General features: G+C 46.3%; 1 protein-coding gene across 5 annotated transcripts in view; it reads left to right on the top strand.

The window, feature by feature from the left end:
* ADAMTS9 (ADAM metallopeptidase with thrombospondin type 1 motif 9) overlaps positions 1 to 21,358 on the top strand; it is an 84,966-nt gene that overhangs the window by 25,995 nt on the left and 37,613 nt on the right. For all 5 annotated transcript variants that reach the window (XR_003572185.1, XM_027892417.1, XM_027892420.1 and 2 more), the window contains 14 exons: positions 3,844 to 3,989; positions 8,577 to 8,758; positions 8,878 to 9,014; positions 10,088 to 10,205; positions 10,468 to 10,563; positions 13,149 to 13,315; positions 13,424 to 13,553; positions 14,086 to 14,212; positions 15,849 to 16,059; positions 16,804 to 16,968; positions 17,988 to 18,152; positions 19,028 to 19,147; positions 20,925 to 21,029; positions 21,180 to 21,347. Coding sequence is in view for 4 of the 5 variants with exons in the window: in XM_027892417.1 (XP_027748218.1) it covers positions 3,844 to 3,989; positions 8,577 to 8,758; positions 8,878 to 9,014; positions 10,088 to 10,205; positions 10,468 to 10,563; positions 13,149 to 13,315; positions 13,424 to 13,553; positions 14,086 to 14,212; positions 15,849 to 16,059; positions 16,804 to 16,968; positions 17,988 to 18,152; positions 19,028 to 19,147; positions 20,925 to 21,029; positions 21,180 to 21,347 (2,037 nt within the window). In the remaining variant the exon portion in view is untranslated. The remainder of the gene's footprint in view (positions 1 to 3,843; positions 3,990 to 8,576; positions 8,759 to 8,877; positions 9,015 to 10,087; positions 10,206 to 10,467; positions 10,564 to 13,148; positions 13,316 to 13,423; positions 13,554 to 14,085; positions 14,213 to 15,848; positions 16,060 to 16,803; positions 16,969 to 17,987; positions 18,153 to 19,027; positions 19,148 to 20,924; positions 21,030 to 21,179; positions 21,348 to 21,358) is intronic.

Raw genomic sequence — 21,358 nt, 5'->3', positions numbered from 1 at the left:
AGAAAAGTAGTTAGAGGATTTTTCTTTTATTGAAATGCTGAAGCTTTTGAATAAAAATGCTAACTGTTTCTCATCATTTGTGTCTGAACAAAACTATTCTCCATCTGGTTCTAGTAAAAATAGTGTGATGTTATTCTACATGGTATAGCTTAAAATTTTGCTTTTCTGGCTCTTAAAATCAACAATAATGATAATATTAATGAGTTTTCTTTAGAAAGAGTCAAAGTTTTAAACCATAGTCTTTCAAATGTATTTTAATAAAAAATCTGGATGCTATTTTAGATATAATTTTCCATACAGGCTGTGGAACTCTTTGGTGATTAATCTTTTGTTGCATGTGTCTGAGAACTTGATTGTTCAATGACACTTGGCTGATTTCCTTCAGGACAATGAGCATCATGTATCAATTTACCTTCCTTTCTTAAGGAAAAGTGCAGTCAACATGTTTGGTTTTATTGTTGAGAATGTGCATTAGAAGTGTGGTTGGAATCTCTAATGTTTTTGTGTGAGATCCCCTGTGTTTTGAGACATAGGATAAAGCTCAGTTATCTGTGGAGTCCCTCTAACTTAAGACCTTGTGTCCTCAATTTCTCTGCGGGTGAGCTTGGGGTCTGCTCACCGCTGGAAGGTCAGAAATTACTGTTTTCTTGAAATTCCAAAAATCTGGGCTGCAATTTTCTTCCAACAAACCTGCAGTTGCCCTTGGATGTCACCAGAGTGATGTGCAAACAACTGCAATTGAGCAGATTAGCACTCCCTCAGTTACCCCATGTCATGCAAGAGGCAGTGTCCAGCTGCATGGCTCTTAATAAAGACTGTGTGAGCAAAAACATTTCAGCCCACAAATTTAGACAATTTGACAAGTTTAGACAAATTAGACAAGTGTGACCTGAACTTCTCAGCTGAGAGCAGATGGGCTCTTAAGAAAAGCTAATGCAGCCTACTTGTGTTCAGGCATTTGAATGTGTTCTCACAAAAGGGCTTTGCAGAGTAATTCTTGTATCTGTGTGTTGGTCTAATGCAGTGTTAAAGTTTGGATCATCATAAACTCTCTCCTCTTTGGTGTTTACTTGGGCTTGTAAAGTGCTGAGGTGCAAGTCTGGAGTGCTTTTCCTAGGAATAAATTGCTATTTTGGTACTCTGCTGTGGCCAGGAGCCCCATCAAACTGGTGCTTGCTGACTAATGCCTCAAGTCTGCATGTGTAAAGCCTGTGATGGATGGGTTGGCAGATGGAGAAAATACCATGCCATTTTTTATGGAGATATCTTTGGAAATGAGGGAGCCTGAATAGCTAAAAAAATCGAGCTAAAACTACTGGGATGTAGATTTAACCAGGTTCTAAATTTACTCTTAAATCAAGGACACTAAAACAACATGGGAGTATTAACTTACACATATTTTGCATGTGAGAACACTGAATCTGATCTTTCTAAACCAAGCCATAAGCCCAGCTCAGCGTTTGGCTTTGCTGGGCGAGCACCGTCGTGGTGGTTTTACCGTTTCACAGCACCAGCTCATTGTTGGGTGGAGAAAAATCACTGCAAGAAAATAAAGAGGGTTGTAAATTTGGGCCTCTCTCTCTCTCTTGTGGTTTTCAGGGCTGCTTAGAGAATGATAGCAGAAGAGTAGAGGAATAGTAATCGTTTGTGTCTCCTGCCGTATGGCAGCAGGTAGCGCATCTGTTATGCATGCATGGAGCTTCACAGCCCTTGTCTGCCCCCTGCTACTCTATTCAGCCAGTCAGCCCAAGGATGGGAGCTGGATTTGGTGAATTATCTGGGACTCCAGTGGCAAGACAAAGGAAAGGAAAGTCTGTTGTAGTGTCTCCCATCCCTGCCAGTGCTCTCCTGCTCAACTGTGCGCCTTAAGACATTTTGGATTTGCTCCAGACAAAACCCCTTTTATTCTCTTCACTCTGTGATCTGTAAGCTCATAGGAAAGAGAATCCTGGCAAGCTTTTTAGTTTTTCTGTTGTATCTCAACACAGAAATTATTTTTAAAATGCGAAAGGCACGGAGGTTGCGCAGCCAGACTGTTCACAGTGTGGTTCCAAGAAACACCATTGCGTTTCCATAAGATAATCTTGCTGTTTATTTAAAACAGCTGCTCTTTTCCCCACCCTTGAGTTGCCATCACCTCCAAGCCCCCAGTTTTTAATAAAATCAACGGATGCAGGTGATTTCCTGGTTAATTCTCAACCATGGGATGGGAAACATATAGGTCATGTCACGGTCTGTTAGCTGTTCATTCACTAGTTAGCTATTCAGTCATCTTCTCTGGGTCAGTGGTGCCAAGCATGACTCTGGTTATATATTTAGCTGTGAGCATCGATGTTGCTGTGAGAAGTTCTCCTCTGGGACAGGCTCTGTTGGATTGGTGTCATGCATTTTTGTACTTTGATGATAGTTGTGGGACCTCTTTGTCCCTGTACAGGACTGGCCTAGGGGTCCCCAGCCTTCAGGTTTTCAACCCCTAGTGCCTGGAGGAGTCGTGCATCGTAAGGGTTTGTCCTGCAGCAAAGAAAGAGGCATTACAGCTGATTGTATTGCTGTCCTTTACTGCAGCAGATGATTTTTAGCCAGTTTTTGTCTGGGGAATCAAATCTTTAGGTGGAAGCAAATCTAGGGCACGTTGCAGCCCAAAGACCGTGCTCATCTCTGAGCAAACATCAGATGTAGGACTCAAGCAATGAGTTCTTCAGCGGCCCTGCAAACCATGCCTGTGGGAAAATGCACCAAGATCAGCTTTCTTCATGAGCAAAGCAGTGCAACCGGTCAGCCATCGTGGGCAGAAGGTGTTCAGTATGCTGCATAAACCATCAGGTGTTTTCTTACTTGATGCAGAGAAATATTGCAAGGGAATATTTTAATGACTCTTTACCTGTATTCTTCTGTAAGTCTGTAGTCTCTTCTAATCCATGAGCAATCAGCAATGTTTGGGTTTCCTATAGTTGCAAAGATTTAGGTATCTGCATGTCTCTGGCTTTAAATCCACTTTAGCTAGTGCTGTTCAGTGAGAGGGAAGTCCCGCTCTCACAGGTCTTGGGGACGTTTTTCCATCCACTCTGGTGGGGCCAGAAGGTGACTCTCCCCTAGACCTCACCTCTCCAGAAGTCTGTGTAGCCAATCTAGCAAACATATCCCAAAGGACACAATTTATACCATGAGAACGGGGATGGGGGCTTGCCATGATAACTATCCAGTTTTCCATACAAAAGAGAAGAAGAGTCATAGCTAGAAAACAAAAGTGTAGACCAGGTCTTGGCAAGTCCCATGTTATGACTGAGTTAAAAAAAAAAAAACAAAAAACAAAAAACAAAAAAACCAAACAACTTTGGATTAAGGAATTCATTTTTCTGTTTTAATTGCCTTTTAGATTTGGAACTTTCCTTTCCTGCTTTGGATAGCTGTGGGGAGGTTTGAATTTTCCTGGTGTTTCTCCTCATTGCCTGTCTCCTCCCCTGACACGGCACAGTTCCTGCAGCTCTCCAGGAAATCAGATAAGCAGCCTTTTGAAAAACCAGTGCCATGAGCTTTGCTGTGCTGTTCAGCACCAGTAAACAGGGAATATTCAGTGGTTGCTGTTGTCCTCAGTCTTTATCCCATAAATCATTCCATGGACTCAGCACTTTGCCCTTGCTTTGCCATTTAAGGGTGCAGAGAAACTAAAATATGGGGGTGACAGAAAAGATATAAAGAAGTTCAGCTCTATTTGATTGCAAAATCACTGTGTGTGGTTGAGAAATATGCGAGCCTGAGTCGTCGCCCAGGCTGGTCACTGTTGGTCGGCTCGTGATGCCAAAGCAATGCAAACCCACCTTTCCCATGTTTCCCTGTCCACAGCACTGCAGGTTTGGGATGTGTGTGCCCAAAGAGCGAGAGGCACCGGTGATAGACGGAGCGTGGGGGACGTGGAGCCCTTTTGGGACCTGCTCGAGGACCTGCGGTGGCGGCATAAAGACGGCGATACGAGAGTGCAACAGGCCCGAGTAAGTGCCAGTGGGGGAAATGGGGAAAAGCAGCTGGGCTGCCCAAATGGGCTGAAATCCCCTTTTTGGTCTGTCCCCAACCCTTGTATGCCTCAGGGACAAGTGACTTTGCCCTGGGAATGTGTGGCTTTGCCTGGCATGGATGAGTTAAGATGGGAACCAAGAAGGAGCTGGGCACAGGTTTGATTTGTGGGTAAAGTGCTCTAAAAGGGGTAAAGTGCTCATTCAGCAATGAGTGAAAGAAAAATCTAATAACTGCATGGGTTTATTGCCTCCTATGTTCCTGTGGAGGCACAGCTGGGATCCCACTTCAAGAGGTGTTTTTCTTCCTCCAAAGTTGTGATTCAGAAAGGAGGGAGAAAGAAAGGAGACATGTTTTTATCCTTTTTCACCATTGTATCCCTGCTTTGGCTGCTTTTGCAGCTGTTCCTACAGGCTTTTATGCAGTTTTCTGCCATTTTACTCCTGCTTTGGCTGGTTTTGCAGCTTTTGGCTCCTTTTGCATCTGATCCTTCATACAGTTACATTTCAGCTGGCGCAGACTAGCCAAACCTCAGCAGAAATCTGTGCCCCATTAAAAAGTGGCCCTCAAAAATGTTTGCTGTCAGACTGGAATGCAAAATCCTGCACTCTTTGAAATGGCAGGGAATTTTGCTGTGGGCTTCAAGTAGACAACTATGTGGCTGGCGAAATATTAGTAATAGCTTGAGCAACTGGTATGAAAACAGCTTGTTTACATAAATTGTGAATTGTGCTGGTTTCTGTTTAATTACCTTCTTTTAGAAGAAGGTAGGTGGGCAGGAGGCTTTCTGGGCTTCCATTTGGCACTGAGGCACAAAGGAGAGGAGTCTGCAGGGCTGGTTGCCCTGAGGGGTCTTAAAAAGATCGAGCACCTCTTTCTCACCGTTGCTGTTGGATGGCTTTCTGCCAAGGAAGTTGCCATTAGGGATGTGCCAGTGACAGTTTCATCACTGCTAGTGGGAGAAGGGAGAGATTGTAGCTGTGACACCAGTGGTGTAGTGACAGGAGAGGCTGCTCAGTGCAGCTGGGCAAGTGTCAAGAGAGGAGGGTCAAAGCTTAGGGAGTAGGACACCAGCACGTTAATTAAAATGATGCTAAGAAACACACAAGTGCAAAGGGGTTCTCCTTTGGTTGTGTTGAGTCAGCACACACCATATGGTCTTCCAATAGCCATGGAGAGACAAAAATAAAGTATCTTTCCGTGTGCAAAAATAGCTCTGCTGCCGAAACTTGGGTGCTGACAGTGAGATGTATTCTCATCTTATGAAGGGGCATCTGTTTGGACTGATAGCTTTTTGTGGTAGAAAATCTCCTTTATCCTGAAGGCTAGCCAAGGGATTTTAAATTCCATCTTCTCTCATAGCTTTTTTTTTGTATGTTGGTTCTTTGGGAGGCGTATTGCTTTGGCTGGGATTTGCAAGAGCACCTAAATACGCTCAGCACCAACCTGCCCAAGAAATCCTCTGTGCTTCTCATCAGTAGTGGTTCTTTCCAAGCCCCCTTTCATGAGCCATGTGCTGGGCATGGCCTCTCTTCTCCAGGTCCTCCCAAGGTTTCCACAAGGAGGTGGCTGTCCCAGCACTATCCACACAACTTTACACTGGCTGTTGTTTTGTGCCTGTAATTTGTGTGAGCTCCCACCATCCATGTCCCTGTTGTCCTGCATGTTGGCATGCACTGCTTTCCCTTCAGTCTCGGTGGTACATTGTTGATTACCCATAAAAATCTTACGCAGAGGGAAATATGCCGTATTTCTTCATGACACTGAAAATCAATGTCACATAAGGCTGACTTATTTTTCAGGTTCAGCTCTTTCTGTTTTCTCACACACTATGAAAAGCAATGTTGGTTTAAAAACATCCTAAAACTGTCAGGGTGTTTTGGAGCTGTTTTGAAATGTCAGAAGTTTGAGTGTGCTTCGACCCCCAGCTCTGTCTGAGGGGAGATTTAATGCCACAGTTACGAAGCTGACAGTCTGCAACACAATGGCAAGTTTTAGCATCCTTCAGTTCATGGTGTGTCAACGTTATCTCAGTCTCAGGGGTCATGTCTACAGAAGAGGAAACTAAACAGAAGCTTGGGATCTTTGGATTTTGTTAGACATTCCCCTCTAAAAAAGAAAATGCTCCTCCAAGTGCTCCTCCAAGTTCTTCGTAGCTAAGTTAATATTTAAAAGTTTCATTTTAATTAAATTGATTTATATTGGAAGCAATGTGGTTACCGTAAAAATGTTGTAACTGCAACTTTTTTTAAAGGAATGCCCTCTTAGAGGTTTGTGTAACTTAGAGCCTCTGTCAAACTGCAACAGTCCTGCTGTGGTTTAGATGCTTTGGAAGTGAAAATGAATCCCCCAGGGACGACACAGACTCACCAAGGTCTAGAGTGTGCTGCTGCCACAGCTAAGTTTCCCTTAGTGCTGTGTAGTGAGATTGTTGAAATGTCCCTTTGTAGCTGGAGGTAGCTAATGTGCCTGCATGGGAATATTCTACAGGATGGGCTCTGGGAATAGTCCACAGGATAGCCCCCAGTGGTGGGAAAACACCAGCAATTACAGGGTCCGCTGCACTGGGTTACCTCTGGAGTGGTCCCAGATGTAATCAAGTTACTTCAAGTTGTTTGACACAACAGGGTGGGGAATAGACTAAATCAGTAGAAACCAGACTTAGATTTGTTCCACTAGGACCTGGTGTAAAATCAGCCTGTAATTAGGAATCTGCACTGGGCACTGTGTGGCTGCATGGGCTTTTTATCACTGGCACTTGCTTTAATTGCAAGCACCATAAACCTTTGCAAGTGACACACATTTAATTTCCAGATGGCACATGAGAGCTGCCCTCAGAGCAGGTAGAGCTGATGTTACCAGCTATTGCTCCAGGCTGTGCCTGAAGACAAATCATACCCCTTGACATTTGGGGCAGGACCAGAGGGGTCTGCACCACAGCAGTGTGGACCTCAGCAAGGAGAGGATGCTGGCAGGAAAAATCCCACATTTGTAGCTGGTAGTTCTCAGCATCTCATCTGGAGCTCCTCAAGGAGGCAACTCCTGCCAAACCTGTGAGCATCCCTAGGGTGGTGCTGATGGAGAGGTGGGAAGTCTGCCTGACTCTCCCTGCTTTGCAGGCAGTCTTTCAGCAAGGGCAAGCTGTTCTGTGCCCCTTTCTCCCCATTTGCTTCACAGGAACTCTGCTGCTTGAGTCACAAAGAGTTTTCAAGCGTAAGAGTGAAGAAATGTTATTTGTGGGAGAAAAGGCACTGCCAGGCTTCCTAGGTGGAGGATGTGTAGAGATGCTAAAAAATTCTGTTCAACTGTAAGAACTTGTTGTTTCACTGTGTGTAGAGACCCTCTTGTATGTGCAAGTGGGTGCTGTCCCTTTTGTTAGAGATGCTGGCTGCTCACAGTGAGCATCTCCCTGCTAGGGACAGGGATAGTTCCCATTTATCACTCATTTATTTACATCTTGAAGGGTCTCCAAGTGTGCAAACCAGCTTCCCTCCCTAAGGGGGCTCCAAGGGAAGATGCACTCTGACAGCATCCCTGGGGCACTGATGGGCGTCTGGTCCCAAGGTAAGGCAGAGCTGATCCTGAAGAGCAGCCTTGGAAGGCAGGAGGTGTGGGTGCCAGGATAGCAAAGCCCAGTGAGTCGCTCTTCTAATCTGCACTTCTTGCTAGCACTGGCACTCGTTTTGTTGGGGGGTGGGTAGAAGATGTAGGTTTGGTGGTTATTTTGATGTTCAGCTCGCTCCTGCACCACTGCTGACAGCAGCTGGAATGGGAGAGGCTTTTTCAGTCCCCAAAGTGATCTGTTTTCTGGCAAAGGCTCCGTCTACATACGAGGACAAAAATAGTTTTATGACTTCAGTCCTGAATCTGGGAGTCAGGAAATTCAAAATGACAGTTTCTCCTAGGCTTATCCACTGGCTTTTATGTGACTTGGATGGTATCTCACTTCCCAGTTTATAGCACTGTCATCTTGCTATAAAATGGAGGTAAAGTATTTATTGGCCATGTTTGGTGCTTTCTAGAATACACGGAGATAACGTTGTTTTGAAGTGTCCAACGTTACCATTTAAGATTTGGGGCTGGAAATCCTGAAGGAATAAGTGCTGCCTGGCCTTTCAGCTTCTGCAGGGACGGAAGCCCTTTCTTCTTTCTTGTATGGTGTTTAGTTATTTGCAATCCACTAGATCACATGCAAACTCTGAGCCACCAAATTTATAGGACCGAAGGGGTTGTGGAAGTATGGGCCTGGACCACATCAATCCTTTGGTGTGACAATAAATCCTCAGATGAGGAGGAAGATGCTGCTCTTCATCTCTGACTTCTCTCACTACCTTGTCATTCAGCAGAAAGCAATTATTCCCTTTTTCATCCCTTCTTAGCATCACATATATGGCCTCTTTTTGTTAGACACCTGCATAACCTTTCCTGCTTGTCAGTCTAGGCTATTAATTAAAGGTATGCATTAAGAACAGAGCCCATAAAATGGTGTTGCAAATCCTGACTGTGTTGAGCCAGGTGCAGAACTGCAATTTCATCTCATGTCTAGCCTGATCTTGTCTCTGCAGGCCCAAAAACGGTGGGAAGTACTGTGTTGGTCGCCGCATGAAGTTCAAATCCTGCAACACCGAACCGTGCTCAAAGCTGAAGAAGGATTTCCGGGATGAGCAGTGCGCTGACTTTGATGGGAAGCACTTCAACATCAACGGGCTGCCCACAAACGTGCGCTGGGTTCCCAAATACAGCGGCAGTAAGTGCCAGGGAGGGAAGGTGGGGAGGAGGGGATGCAGATCCTGCCTCCTGCATCACCACCTCGGGGTGATGACATTCAGATAACGTGCTTCTGGTTTTCCTCCCTCCCACGCCCAGTCCTGATGAAGGATCGGTGCAAGCTGTTCTGCCGGGTGGCGGGGAACACGGCATATTACCAGCTGCGGGACCGCGTCATCGATGGGACGCCCTGCGGCCCCGACACCAACGACATCTGCGTGCAGGGCCTCTGCCGGGTAACTGTCTCCCACCCTCTTCGTCAAGGGGGGATTGCAGTTTTGCAAGGCAGGATGGCACTTCTGCGCTGTGCTCCTCACAGTTGTTGGCGGGCCCTCTTTGCCCAGGGGCTGCCAACGTTATCTCCAGGCTCTGCCAACCCGAACTGGTCTGCGACTTGTGCCAGCCACCAGATTTACAGGAGAGCCACACATGGAATTACAGGATCATTTAGGTTGGAAAAGACCTCTGAGTCGTCATCGAGTCCAACCATTAATGCAGCACTGCCAAGTCCACCACTAAAGCACGTCCCTATGTGCCACATCCACACATCTTTTAAATACCTCAAGGAATGGTGACTCTGGGCAGCCTTTTCCAATGTTTGACAACTCTTTGGGTGAAGAATTATTTCCTAATATCCAATCTAAACCTCCCCTGGTGCAACATGAGGCTATTTCCTCTTGTCCTGTCACTTGTTACCTGGGAGAAGAGGCTGACCCCCACCTGGCTACAGCCTCCCTTCAGGGAGTTGTAGAAAGCAATGAGGTCTCCCCTTGAGCCTCCTTTTCTCCAGGCTGAGCTCCCCCAACTCCCTCAGCTGCTCTTCATCAGACTTGTACTTTAGACCACTCACCAGCTCTTCCTGGGACACGCTCAAGTAGAGGTTGTTTACATGACTGCCCTAAGTTACTGAGGGCTGTGTGGGTCTGAGCCTAAATCCAAAGGATGCTTCCTTCTGTGCTCTGCCACAGTTCTTCCTGTTCAGGCCCCAGATCCCTTTACATTTCCATTCACAATTATTTTTCACACTTTTCTCTATGGTAACAATTGATGCAAGAATTTTGCTCCAGTGGAGGCATTGCCTGGTGCAAACAGCAGCTCTGATCCTCGCTTTGTGAAAAAGCCATTTTGTTGGGAAACCTTGTGGGATGGCCACACTGTAAATCAGTGGAAAAATGTGGGGAAGCAAAACAATTTGTCTCATGGCAGCCTTTTGCATACACAGCTTTTGTGTGCCTTAATTAGGAGGTTTGTAAATGCTGTTCTAGTCTGTATTTGCTCAATCTAGTTTTTTTCAACTTTTCTCTTAAAGCAAGCTGGATGCGATCATGTGCTGAATTCGAAAGCAAGAAGAGATAAATGTGGCGTTTGTGGTGGGGATAATTCTTCATGTAAAACTGTTGCAGGCACATTTAACACGGTGCATTATGGTAAGAATCTGTTGCTAAAAACTTTATAGTGAAAAATGTGGGTCTGTAAAAGCCATTACCACACTTGATCTACAAAAACATTGATGTAAAACACAAAATCCTTCTAGCTATACTGTATACCATTTTATAACTGTTTATGCTATCCCTAAATGAAAAGTATCGGCTTGTTTAATGTGAGGTAATTTTGCTCATTTCCCTTCCCCTTAGAAAGCAAATGAAATGTCTGTGTAATGGCCTTGACTTTCTGTTAAATCTTTCCTAGGCTATAACGTTGTGGTTCGCATCCCAGCTGGTGCAACTAATATTGATGTGCGTCAGCACAGTTACTCAGGGAAACCAGAAGATGACAACTACCTGGGTGAGTTGTAGGCCTTATTTCAGTCCAGAAATCTGCCTTGTTTTCTGGTTGTGGTGATACATCTACTGACTGCTCTTTGCTTGGGAGGATGAAGAATTCATTTAATGAAAATGTTTTCTTGGCGAGAATTTATCTACGTCTGCCAAACATTCAGCCTTATCTTCTTCCTTCTTTTTGTGCATGCCGTTCTAGATGCAAAGTTTGGGAGGTTCACAGATTGTAAGAAATAACCCCTTAGGGTGTGTCTAGGGCTGGGAAGGACTGTTGAACCTGGGCTGTGGATGGGAGCTGAGGCACAAAACTGGGAACCAAACAGACTTCTGATCTCTGCTGTCACCACTCTTTGGCTGGAGAGTAAATATGCCATGCCCTGAAAGATGTATGTACAAACACATAGAGAAATTATTTTCTATTCTTCTGAGAATAATAGTTCTGATGTCCCTTAGATTGAGCCCTTCTTGTCCCTGACAGTGATATGTAACCATGAAGAAATACCCTGCACCAAAAATACTAGTTTTGATATAAACCTAACAATAACTTGACCTTTAGCTGTTGAACTCTTGTAGTCACTGTTTTCTCTAACCTATGGGTATGCCTCTAGAGGCAGATGAACGTGCCTGTGGTGCTCTGTCAGACCACTCTGCTGCACATCCATATCCTCTAGCATGGCCTTGAGTCTCTCTTCCACCATGCTGATCAGTAATTCACCCCACAGTTCTGTTTGGGCTCAATAGCAGAGATAACACAAGCGCACATTACGGCTGATGTTACACCTGCCAGTTGAAGGCTGGTTTTGCCATTAAGTCCTGTTTGGGATCCCTCAGAGTATCTAGTCCTCCTCTTTTACATGCCCTGTGCCTGGCACCACGAGCTGTGCTCCAGTAGTGCCTGGTCCTGTATTTACACCTCTGAACAGGGCACTTCATCTTGTTTTATATTGCAAAATTCCTGTAACTGGGTATGTTGAAAACATGACTAGGCTGGTGGCCCCCATCAATGGTAAAAGGACTCACTTGGGAAGCAAGTAGAGGAGACTGCCATGCACCAAAGGGAAACAATGGTGACAGCTTTGGCTATTGCTCTGAAATACCATCCTGTCTCTGGACCCTTTATTGAGACAAAAAGCTAAGTGGGTGTTCCCTGTCCCCATTCCCAGGTGGGCACGATGCAGGGCTCTCTGTGCATTTACAGCTGCATCACATCATTTTTGCACATTCACATCAAATGAGATGGTGCAGCATGGATGCACATCAGCACCAAAAAAACCCCATACTGTGGTATAATAGTTTTCCCTCTTGTGGAAGGGAGTTTTGTTATTCCTCTTTCCTGGAAAAAGCAATCCTCCCCATGTTGTGCCTGTTAAAACTGGTTCACCCCAGAAGGAGCCCCAAACTTCCCAGCTCTTCTTGGAGGGCCTTTAATCTTCTTGGGAAGCAATGAAGTCAAATCTTCTTTAATGTTGCTTTAATATTGCTGGGAAAGCATCTCTTCACATTAGGCCTGACTAGAAGCAAATGAGAAGTGTGCATGTGTCCACTTATTTTGCAGCTCACTGAGTGTGAAATCTTGGGCCCTTGGTACTGTGAACCTTGTAGTTGCTTAACAATTTAGGAGGAATTTGATGTTGTCATCAAGTCCAAGACATGTACCTACTGTTGTAGGAGATACAGTAAACAGGAAGGAATCCTTTAGTGAGTTTTACTACTGCCTAATAACATCAAAACCTCCAAAGTGTGGGATTTGGTTTAGCCTTTGCTTTGTGAGTTTTTCTCCATCTGTGTCTGTTTGCTGTCAAGCAGTGTTTTGCTTCATTATCTCTCTTTATTCGATGGAAAAACCTTGCCTTTGGTGTTTTGGTGTTAAGTTTAGATTTTTCAGTACAGGGGCTTTGTAGTAACGTAGCTGTGATGGGTGAAATGGTGGGGAAACTAACTTAGGAAATTAGCTACATAATCGCATTAGTGTGAAGTTGTGCAGCAGACTGCTGTTTTCAGGAAACTGTTCCTTTTATAAAGCATTTAGGCTTTAAGCCTTCAGTGCTTTCGCATACCTTAAGATTTGAAATAATAAAAAGTGTGGGGGGAGGAGGGAGATGGAGAGAGAGAGGGGGAGATACTGACCAAACTCCCTGAAATTATCTACTAGAAAATGATGTTTAGGCAATTAGGGCACAAACATTTACCCTAAGAACACACCTGGAAACAACAAAGGAGCCACCCTATCCACACAAACCTTATGAAAAGGTTTGGACAGGATTATTTTTGTGGTATGTGAGGGGATACAGCCTGTGTGTGCTCCGTACAGCAGCCTTTTGGATATCTCTGCCCTGGGTTATGGGTGAACTGTTCAGCAACAACTTCAGGCATTCAGCCTTCGTTTTAATGAGGCTTTCCAGTGGAAAAAGGAGAAGGAACAATGTCTGCAAGAGCTCTGCTGCTCTCTTTACATCCTTTCTGTTTGAGAGCGCTAGTGGGCTTTTCCTCCCAGCCCCAAAGGAAAGCAGCACTGAGAGCGCATGACCCTCGTTATTATGTACGTATGAGTTAATTCTGCTTCTTTAGTTCTTGTTTTTTGCACCTATGCAGCCTTATCTAACAGTCAAGGAGACTTTATATTAAATGGAGACTTTGTCGTCAGTATGTTTAAAAGGGAAATCAAAGTTGGGAATGCTGTGATCGAATACAGTGGATCGGATAATACTGTTGAAAGGATTAATTCTACAGATCGGATTGAGCAAGAAATAACCCTCCAGGTGAAGTATATGTTGTGTGTATGGAAAAGTCTGCCCAGCATAATTGGACTGAAAATAGCGGCCAGTGATTTCTGTTGGTTTACCCTGCATCATTTTTCTTCCTCTCAGGTTTTATCAGTTGGCAATTTGTACAATCCTGACGTTCGTTACACATTTAATATCCCCATTGAGGACAAACCTCAGCAGTTTTACTGGAATGAGCATGGCCCGTGGCAGTCCTGCAGTAAGCTCTGCCAAGGTGGGTGCTTGGGAAGGCTAAGTATTGTCCTGGATTCTTTTGGGATTTGGGCAGGGCTATGAGGTCCCTCTCTGTTTGATTTCTTTGGATTCCAGTATTATGGGTGTGATCGTTTCACTGGGCTTCAGTAGTAGGTAACATTTTACAAGACGCTCATGGGTCTCAGAGCAGGGCACTTTACAGCCCCTCTGAGCAAGGTGAGCCTCACAACCTGGTTTGCAGTGAGGAAGCTGAAGCACAGGAAAGGTTACATACATTTGCTAAGGCTGCAGAAGTCATCAGTGTCTGGGTTTGGGTCTGATATCCAATCATTGCCACCTGCCAGTGCCCACCTGCAGTTCTCTGCCTGTGTCCATCCCTTCGGCGATAAACCCCTTCTGCTCTGCTTAGTTGTAACCCCCTCCCTCTTTCTGAAAGAGATGGGAAAGCACAACTGAACATCTCTTAAATGCTACTGTAAAAGGTGTAAGGGAAATAACTGAATTGATCACTTTCCTGCATGACAAACAATGTGATGGTTTTCTCTGTGCAGGAGAAAGAAAAAGGAAACCTGTGTGTAAGAGAGAGTCAGATCAGCTCACGGTGTCAGACCAGCGGTGCGATCGAATTCCACAGCCTGATCCCACCACCGAGCCTTGTAACACAGAATGTGAATTAAGGTGCACTCTACTCAGCTGTGTATATACATTACGTTGTGTATTTATTGTTTACTCTTTCCTTTCACCTCTCACCACAATTCCTTTTCTCACCAGCCTGTATTAGATTTTAAGAAAGAAAAGGTTCAGTAGTTGCCTCTTTGTCAACCAAGAGGGATTGTCATCCACCAGCGGTGTTTTGAGAGGCACAGTTGTACATTTTCACATTTCTCTTGTTGGATTAAATTAGGACTAACTATAACAAAAACGCTCCTAATGTTGAAAAATCTCCCGGTGCAATACAGCGCCTGAAATCTGTGTCTGCCCCTGTCAGAAATGCTCAGCACCATCTTACAAACAGCCTACAAAGATGGAAAAAAATTTACTTAAAGCAAAGAAGTAACTAATACTTGAATTTATCATCGTTTATTTAAAGCAAAGAATAGGCTTTAGTGTAGAGTGGGTTTGTGGATGTCCCCAGACAATTTCTGGCGCGCTGGAATTGATGGAGCCCAGCCTAAATCATCACAACCCATTTTCCTTTAAAAAGCAATCTGTTTTCCTTTCTGGGGCTTAAATATGGTGGCATTAAGCGGCTGCTGGTGAAGCAATTCAGATGGCCGAGCTTCCCGAGGGGTTTCTCTGGCTCTGTTAAACCGGGGCCGTGCAGGGGCTGTGCAGGGTCGGGTTGTCGCGGTAACAGCTGTTGCCATTGCAACAGGTTGGAAACTTGAGAAGGGCAAACGCAGGAGTCTGAAAAGCAGGCAGGGATGTGAGGCTCCCACCAGTCAGGAGCTATTGACTCCAAATCCCCTTGATCTTATTCTTCTCTAGGCTGTGCTCGGGTTTGCTCTCTTGGCTTGGGAGTGGGGCTCTGCACTTCCCACACAGGCACTGGCAACAGCCTGAGGGTCTCCAGGTCCCCAAGGGGACACCCCTGCCAGGTCTGAGGGGCAACGGGCTCCTGTTGGCTTCAGGGTCTCTAGCACCTCCCTGGATCAGGCCTTGTGTCCAGCATCTCTTGCCAGGGCTGGGCTGATATGAAGCAGGGCTGTATCCCCAGGTGGGTCCTTGAGGGCCGCCAACACCAACTCTTGTTGCCCATCCCAGGAAGGAGGCAGCAGAGTGGAAATCTGTCTGTCCAGAGGGAACACCTCTAATTCCCACTGACACCACTGGGGCTCAAGTGTCTTGTAGCAAGTCATTTGTTTGTCCTTTGTGCTGAGACTGTTTTGCAGGTGTCCTGCCATGTGGAACACAGTTCAAGTCTGTGCAGGTCATTTTCTGATGCTGTATTTTCCAGCTTTTAGTTTTAGAGGCTGAGGTGGCACTCCTGCAGGGGAACGTGGGGTGGAAAGCATTCAAAGCACTGCTCTTGCTTGGCCACAGATTCCCCTCACCACCTTAGCTGGTCCCACAGGGTCACAGTGTGACTTTGCTGTCTGCAAGAGGGACCTGGCAACAGCTCCTTCCCTTCAAGGAGCAATGCCAGGATTAATTGCCTCCGATTTTTGGAAGTCACAAAGCATTGGGAAGTGTTACAAAGAGCCAAAACTTCCAGTTCAAGAGCACATTTTCCCTATTTATGTCAAACACCCTTGAGCACCTTTCCTGCAGAGTGCTAGAACCCCACAGCTGATGTTTGCTCCCCTCGGTGCAGGTGGCACATCGCGAGGAAGAGCGAGTGCACGGCGCAGTGTGGGCTGGGCTATCGCATCCTGGAGATCTACTGCTCCAAGTACAGCAGGCTGGAGGGCAAGATAGAGAAGGTGGACGACCGCTTCTGCAGCAGCCAGCCCAAGCCCAGCACGAGGGAGAAGTGCACTGGAGACTGTAACGTGGGAGGGTGGCGGTACTCGGCCTGGACAGAGGTGAGGGAAGCTCATTGGCACAGTGAACGCTGCCTCCCCCTTGCACAGGGGTGGGTCGGGCTGTTTAGGTTGCAAATAGCACGTATGTAAAAGCTAGCCATGATTCTTCTTCCAGTCCTTTTTCTGGAGGGTAGTCTAAATCAACCTGGTACTCCTTATTTTCCCCTGCAATTAATTTATGCTTTTAAGCATCCCAAGGTCTGCCCTCGTTACACTAAGCGCTGCTAGCTGTCTTCTCCCGTCAAAGCCGTCACCGCTGCCAGGAGCTGGGGAGGACAGGGTGCCATCAGCAGAGGACTTCTGAAATTTGTTTCCTTAACACATTTTAGATTTTGTGTGAACAAGAAAATTCATGAATGCAGGCCTGGCACCGAGAGATTGACGAACCTGGGGCTTTCCAGGGAGGTCATGGCGAGGGAGGACTGGCTAGTCAGAGAGTTAATCTCTCCTAAAATGAGAGCAAGCAGCAGCCATTTAGGAGAACTGAAAGGCAACACTTGTAAAAGTAATAATGGGGTTATAACCTGAAATAAATTTGTGAAATGCATTGCCGCGACATTTTATTAAGCTTTAGCAAGATTGGCTTTTTAAAGGAATACATAAAGTAAAAGCCTTTTACTTAGAGTACAAATTGTTCTTCCGGAGGTTTTCTGCAGTCGCTCTGCAGTCCTGGCTGTGAAGAGGGAGAAAGGCAACAGCAGTAGAGGGGCAAAAAACCACTTACCTGTTGTCTGTCCTTGGCAGTGCTCCAAGAGCTGCGGCGGGGGCACGCGGCGGCGCCGTGCCATGTGCGTGAACACCTACAACGACGTCCTGGACGACAGCAAGTGCAGCCAGCAGGAGAAGCTGACGGTGCAGCGGTGCAGTGACTTCTCCTGCCCCCAGTGGAAAACTGGAGACTGGTCCGAGGTGGGTGCCGGCTCTCCACCCTGTCCCTTCTCGTCCCCTGTGATTTGTTTGTGCCTCTTGCAGAAGGTCTCTCCCAGCCTGTGCAGCAGAGTCGCAGGCCTTGTTGCCAGTGGTCAAATGGGGGTTAATTCCTCTCCAATCCTGCAGTAATTTCTTCCTAGTTTTTCTGCAGTTCCTCTGTAATGTTCGGAAGAAAAATACCTTCTGCCCTCATTTTCCCTTGAGATTGTCCTCAGAAGCCCTGGCAGCTCTGGCTGTCGCTGGAGGGCAGGATTTCACCCTACTGATGTCTTCTTGCTCAGCCTCTCCCTGCTGTTTATTACCTCTTCTGCTGCTGCTGGTGTCCTTTGATATGCAACAAAACCGTATCTTGATAGGCCTTTTCCTGCAGCAGGGCCGGGGATGCTGGAGAACAGTCTTCAAAGGCTGCTCGCCACCTTTGTGGCCAAATAGCTTGTTTCTGTAAATTGTATTCTTTTAGGACGTAATGAAACCAATTAAGTGGAACAGGGATTGTTCTCTGCAAAACATCTGTCTTCTGAGTCAAGCTGCTGCCAGGCCAAGCCACTCTAGGGCAGTTGCAACCCACAGAAGCCAAGACCCTTAACATGCACACCCAGAGCTGAGCAAGTTTTTCAGAAGCCTTTGGCACCCCATTGTGCACAGCTAAAACCCCACAGGACAGTGCTGTGCCATTGCCCTATGTCTTACAGCTGCTGGAAGACATGAGTCTTTGTGGGCTCACTCGGCCTGTGCTGAAGGGTCTCAGCCTGGCTGTGCTCTCCAGCCTCTGCTCCGGACCAGCTCCTGAGAGCATTCCTGTCTCCTTGCAAGGCACTTGCCTGTCTTCCAGGACACGTTATTGTAAACTAAAGAACTGCCTCTTGGCACCACTTTTTTTTTTTTTTTTAATGCAGTGTTTGCAGTGGGTCTCCAGGTTTATTTTTCAGTGCCGTGGCAGGTGCTGAGCTGGCAGCACAGCCCCGGCACCACCTGAGCTTGCTCTTTTCTCCTCTCAGTGCTTGGTCACCTGTGGAAAAGGGCACAAGCACCGCCAGACCTGGTGCCAGTTTGGAGAAGATCGATTAAATGACAGGTTTTGCGATCCCGAGACGAAGCCGGAGTCGGTGCAGACGTGCCAGCAGCAGGAGTGTGCTTCGTGGCAAGTGGGGCCGTGGGGCCAGGTACTGCAGAGCCCCGTGGGGCTCCGAGCCAGTGGGACCTGGGCAAGGGCGGCTGGGTCTGGGCGCTGTCCTTTCATCCAAATTCAGCAGCATAACTGTGCTAATTGATTTGCACACCAAAGCAGCCCTCTTGTCGCTTGGGTTCAGCAGATAGGCAGCAATAACAGTACCTGCCCTTTGTGCTAAATTTAATCTCTGTCATACTAAATTGGCCGTGATTTTCAAAAAAAAAAAGAGGTTTCCAAGGTTACGCTCCTAAATCCATATTTAGGCATATAAATACGTGGCCTGATTTTCACAGAAAAGCTGCCCTCGTTGAATAACTTTTGTTGCTTTTAATGTTTTCCAGTTTCTGGGTTGGTGAGGGGTTTTTTCCCGTTAAAATACAAGTTGCTCATTTCTCCCAGAGTGTTCTGGCATCTGCTTTTCCACAAAGCTGTTAGCTCTTGACTTAAAAAAACAGCAACAAACCCAGACCAGTTTGCCCCAGTCAGACATATTTCCCATCAGCAAAATTATTCATTAGCTGCTCACGCTACCATGGGGCTGAACAACCAGTTTTAAAGAAGGATATCATGCAGGTTCTACCAGACTCTGATTCTAATGTGTGCAACAAAGTAAATCATTTCAATGCTCACACCTTCATTCCCGAGGAAGCAAGTGAAGCGTGTGAGGCACTGGTGGGCGCAGTGAGTTAAAACTTTGACCTAATTTAAAGCTGAAATGCATGAAGTGGAGAGAAACCAGAAGGGAAGCTGTGTTTTATTTTTGCTGCTCTTGCTGCGTGCCTAAATACAGTCTGGACTGATTAATACTTTCTAACCGAAGCAGCTACTCAGACCCAGCACTCTTTTCTCCCTTCTCTCCTCTCCCAGTGCACAGTGACTTGTGGCCAAGGCTATCAGATGAGAGCAGTGAAGTGTGTTGTGGGCACCTATGTGTCAGTGGTGGATGACAACGAGTGTAACGCTGCAACCAGGCCAACAGATACCCAGGTAAGTCCTGCTGCCCTGGCTCCATCTTTTGCCAGCATGCATATGGAGGCATCCAGGCTGTAGCATCAGGGGGACACCTTTCTGCAGCAAAGTCTTGTCCTGAACACCATTCCATGCAGAGCAGTGCTTTGGTCTGCTACGTGGCTGTTGGAAAGGTGCAGCACAGCACCCTGCTTTGGTAGTAGTGGGACAGGGAAGCCGTAATCAGGGAGTTCCCATCCAGACTCTCTCCATGCATGGTTGACCTTACACTCTGAAGCACCAAAAAGGCAATGGGCAACTTGTTGTGAGGGCATCAGGACTTTGGGGGGTGATGTTTAATTACCTTTGCCTATGCTTTATGTCCATGGAACTCTAGCCATAGGATGGGATGTGATCAGATGCAGAGCTGAAGCTGGTCTCTAGGAACTCATGAGTTAAAGAAGCCACAGTGGATCAATATGGGAAAACAAATAGAGACCAGGAGGTTGAGACAGTATTCATTGGCCTCAGAGGCTGTTGTCTCAAACACAGCAGACACCTCCTTTGGCTTGCATGGAGTTGAGGGTGCCTGGCTGCAGTCTGGGCTCACATGGCTTTAGGACTGTTGCTGTGTGATACAAACGATGGTGAGGGGATATAATTTCTTGCCTGCTGCATGTGACATTATAGTGTTTGTGGCAGCAACAATTCCAGAGACATCCTCCCCGGCTAGATAAATTGAGAAATATTGTACAAATTGCAAATTTGCTGAAGAGGCTTTCCATGATGTGTACTTGGAAGCAAACATATGAATTCCCCTTTCAAGCAGAGAATGTGTCCAAGGTGTCTTAAGGAGTTGAATAAAACAGAACATTACCATCTATCTGTCACAGGAGAGTCATAGTACTGATGCCCTGCCCAGCTTCAGTCCTGCATGACCTCGCAGAGTTTAACTGAGGCCACAATATTTGGGAAAGGGCTGTGTTTCCCATGTATGGAGAACAATTGCACTGCAATCAAGGGGTAACAAACCCACTTGTCATCAGCCATCATTTGGCATGCATGTCTCCAGTGTCAGTGAAATCCCAGAAATCATGTATGCCGTTTGTCAGGAGCCGCGCTCTCCCTCGCGGGGACAATCAGTATTAATTTCCTTTTTGGCAAGCACTACTCATGGAGTAAAGTCATGGCTATCCATCATTTCTGTCGCCAGACCTCCCAGGAGGTCCAGACAGGACCAGAGCCCTCCTGTGAGGCGCTGTACCAGGACTGAGCAAAATGACATGCCTGTCCCCAAAGCCTCACGTGCTTGGTGTGTGGTGAAGATCAGCACATGGATATAGGCAGTCTGGTGGGCTGCAGGGAATCAAAGGGCTGCAATCAGCAGCATAACCTTTATTGTGTGGGCTGCAGGTCTCGTGCTGAAGGAAGGGAGCTTTGAAGGGAGATAAAGTTGCTGATTTGCAGATGTGTGTTCATACCAGAACTCTTAATGAACTTTCATCTTTTGCCTCAAAAACATCTGGTTTTAATGCGTTGAGATGGCACATGGTTATGGGGATCCCTGTTGTAGCATTCCTAATAAGTCAAAAGTCTACGGAGGGTTCTGCATATGAAGGCCTTGGGATTTTGATACCAAGTTTTGCTGATTCACCAAGAGGATGCAAGGAGGAAGCCTCCCTCCACACAGGCATGCAGGTCCCAGAGTTTCAAGATGTTGCGTGTTGTTCATAATTACATTGAAGAGGAGGTGGTTTAAGCAAAACATCTGCAAATTCTTTATTTCCCACTTTTCCCTCATGTATTTCCTGCACAGGACTGTGAAATAGCTGTATGTCCTCCCCATCCAAATAGTCCCGAAGCCAAGAGATCCATATCAGGCATTCACAGGACACAGTGGAGATTTGGATCCTGGACACCGGTAAGCATGTGTTATAATACATTCGGGATTATTTTACAGTAGACAATATGATTTTTTTTTTTAAAGTGTATTTAAGCAACTTTTCATTCCAAAGTCCTTGGAATGTGTATCAGGAAACAGCCTAGCAGAGTGCTTGTTGCTCTTCCCTAGTGCTCTGCAACGTGTGGGAAGGGTACCCGGATGAGATACGTCAGCTGTCGGGATGACCAGGGCTCCGTGGCCGATGAGGCAGCTTGTTTTCACCTTCCAAAGCCATCAGCTACAGAAATGTGTACCGTGACACCATGTGGGCAGTGGAAAGCCTTGGAGTGGAGCTCTGTAAGCATCAC

The sequence above is a fragment of the Empidonax traillii genome, unplaced genomic scaffold (genome assembly GCF_003031625.1).
Source record: "Empidonax traillii isolate 1590-97213 ecotype Southwest subspecies unplaced genomic scaffold, ASM303162v1 scaffold351:size1117198, whole genome shotgun sequence".
NCBI classification, from domain to species: domain Eukaryota; kingdom Metazoa; phylum Chordata; class Aves; order Passeriformes; family Tyrannidae; genus Empidonax; species Empidonax traillii.
Note: the sequence above shows the minus strand (reverse complement) of the source record. Positions and strands in the feature narration are given on the sequence as shown.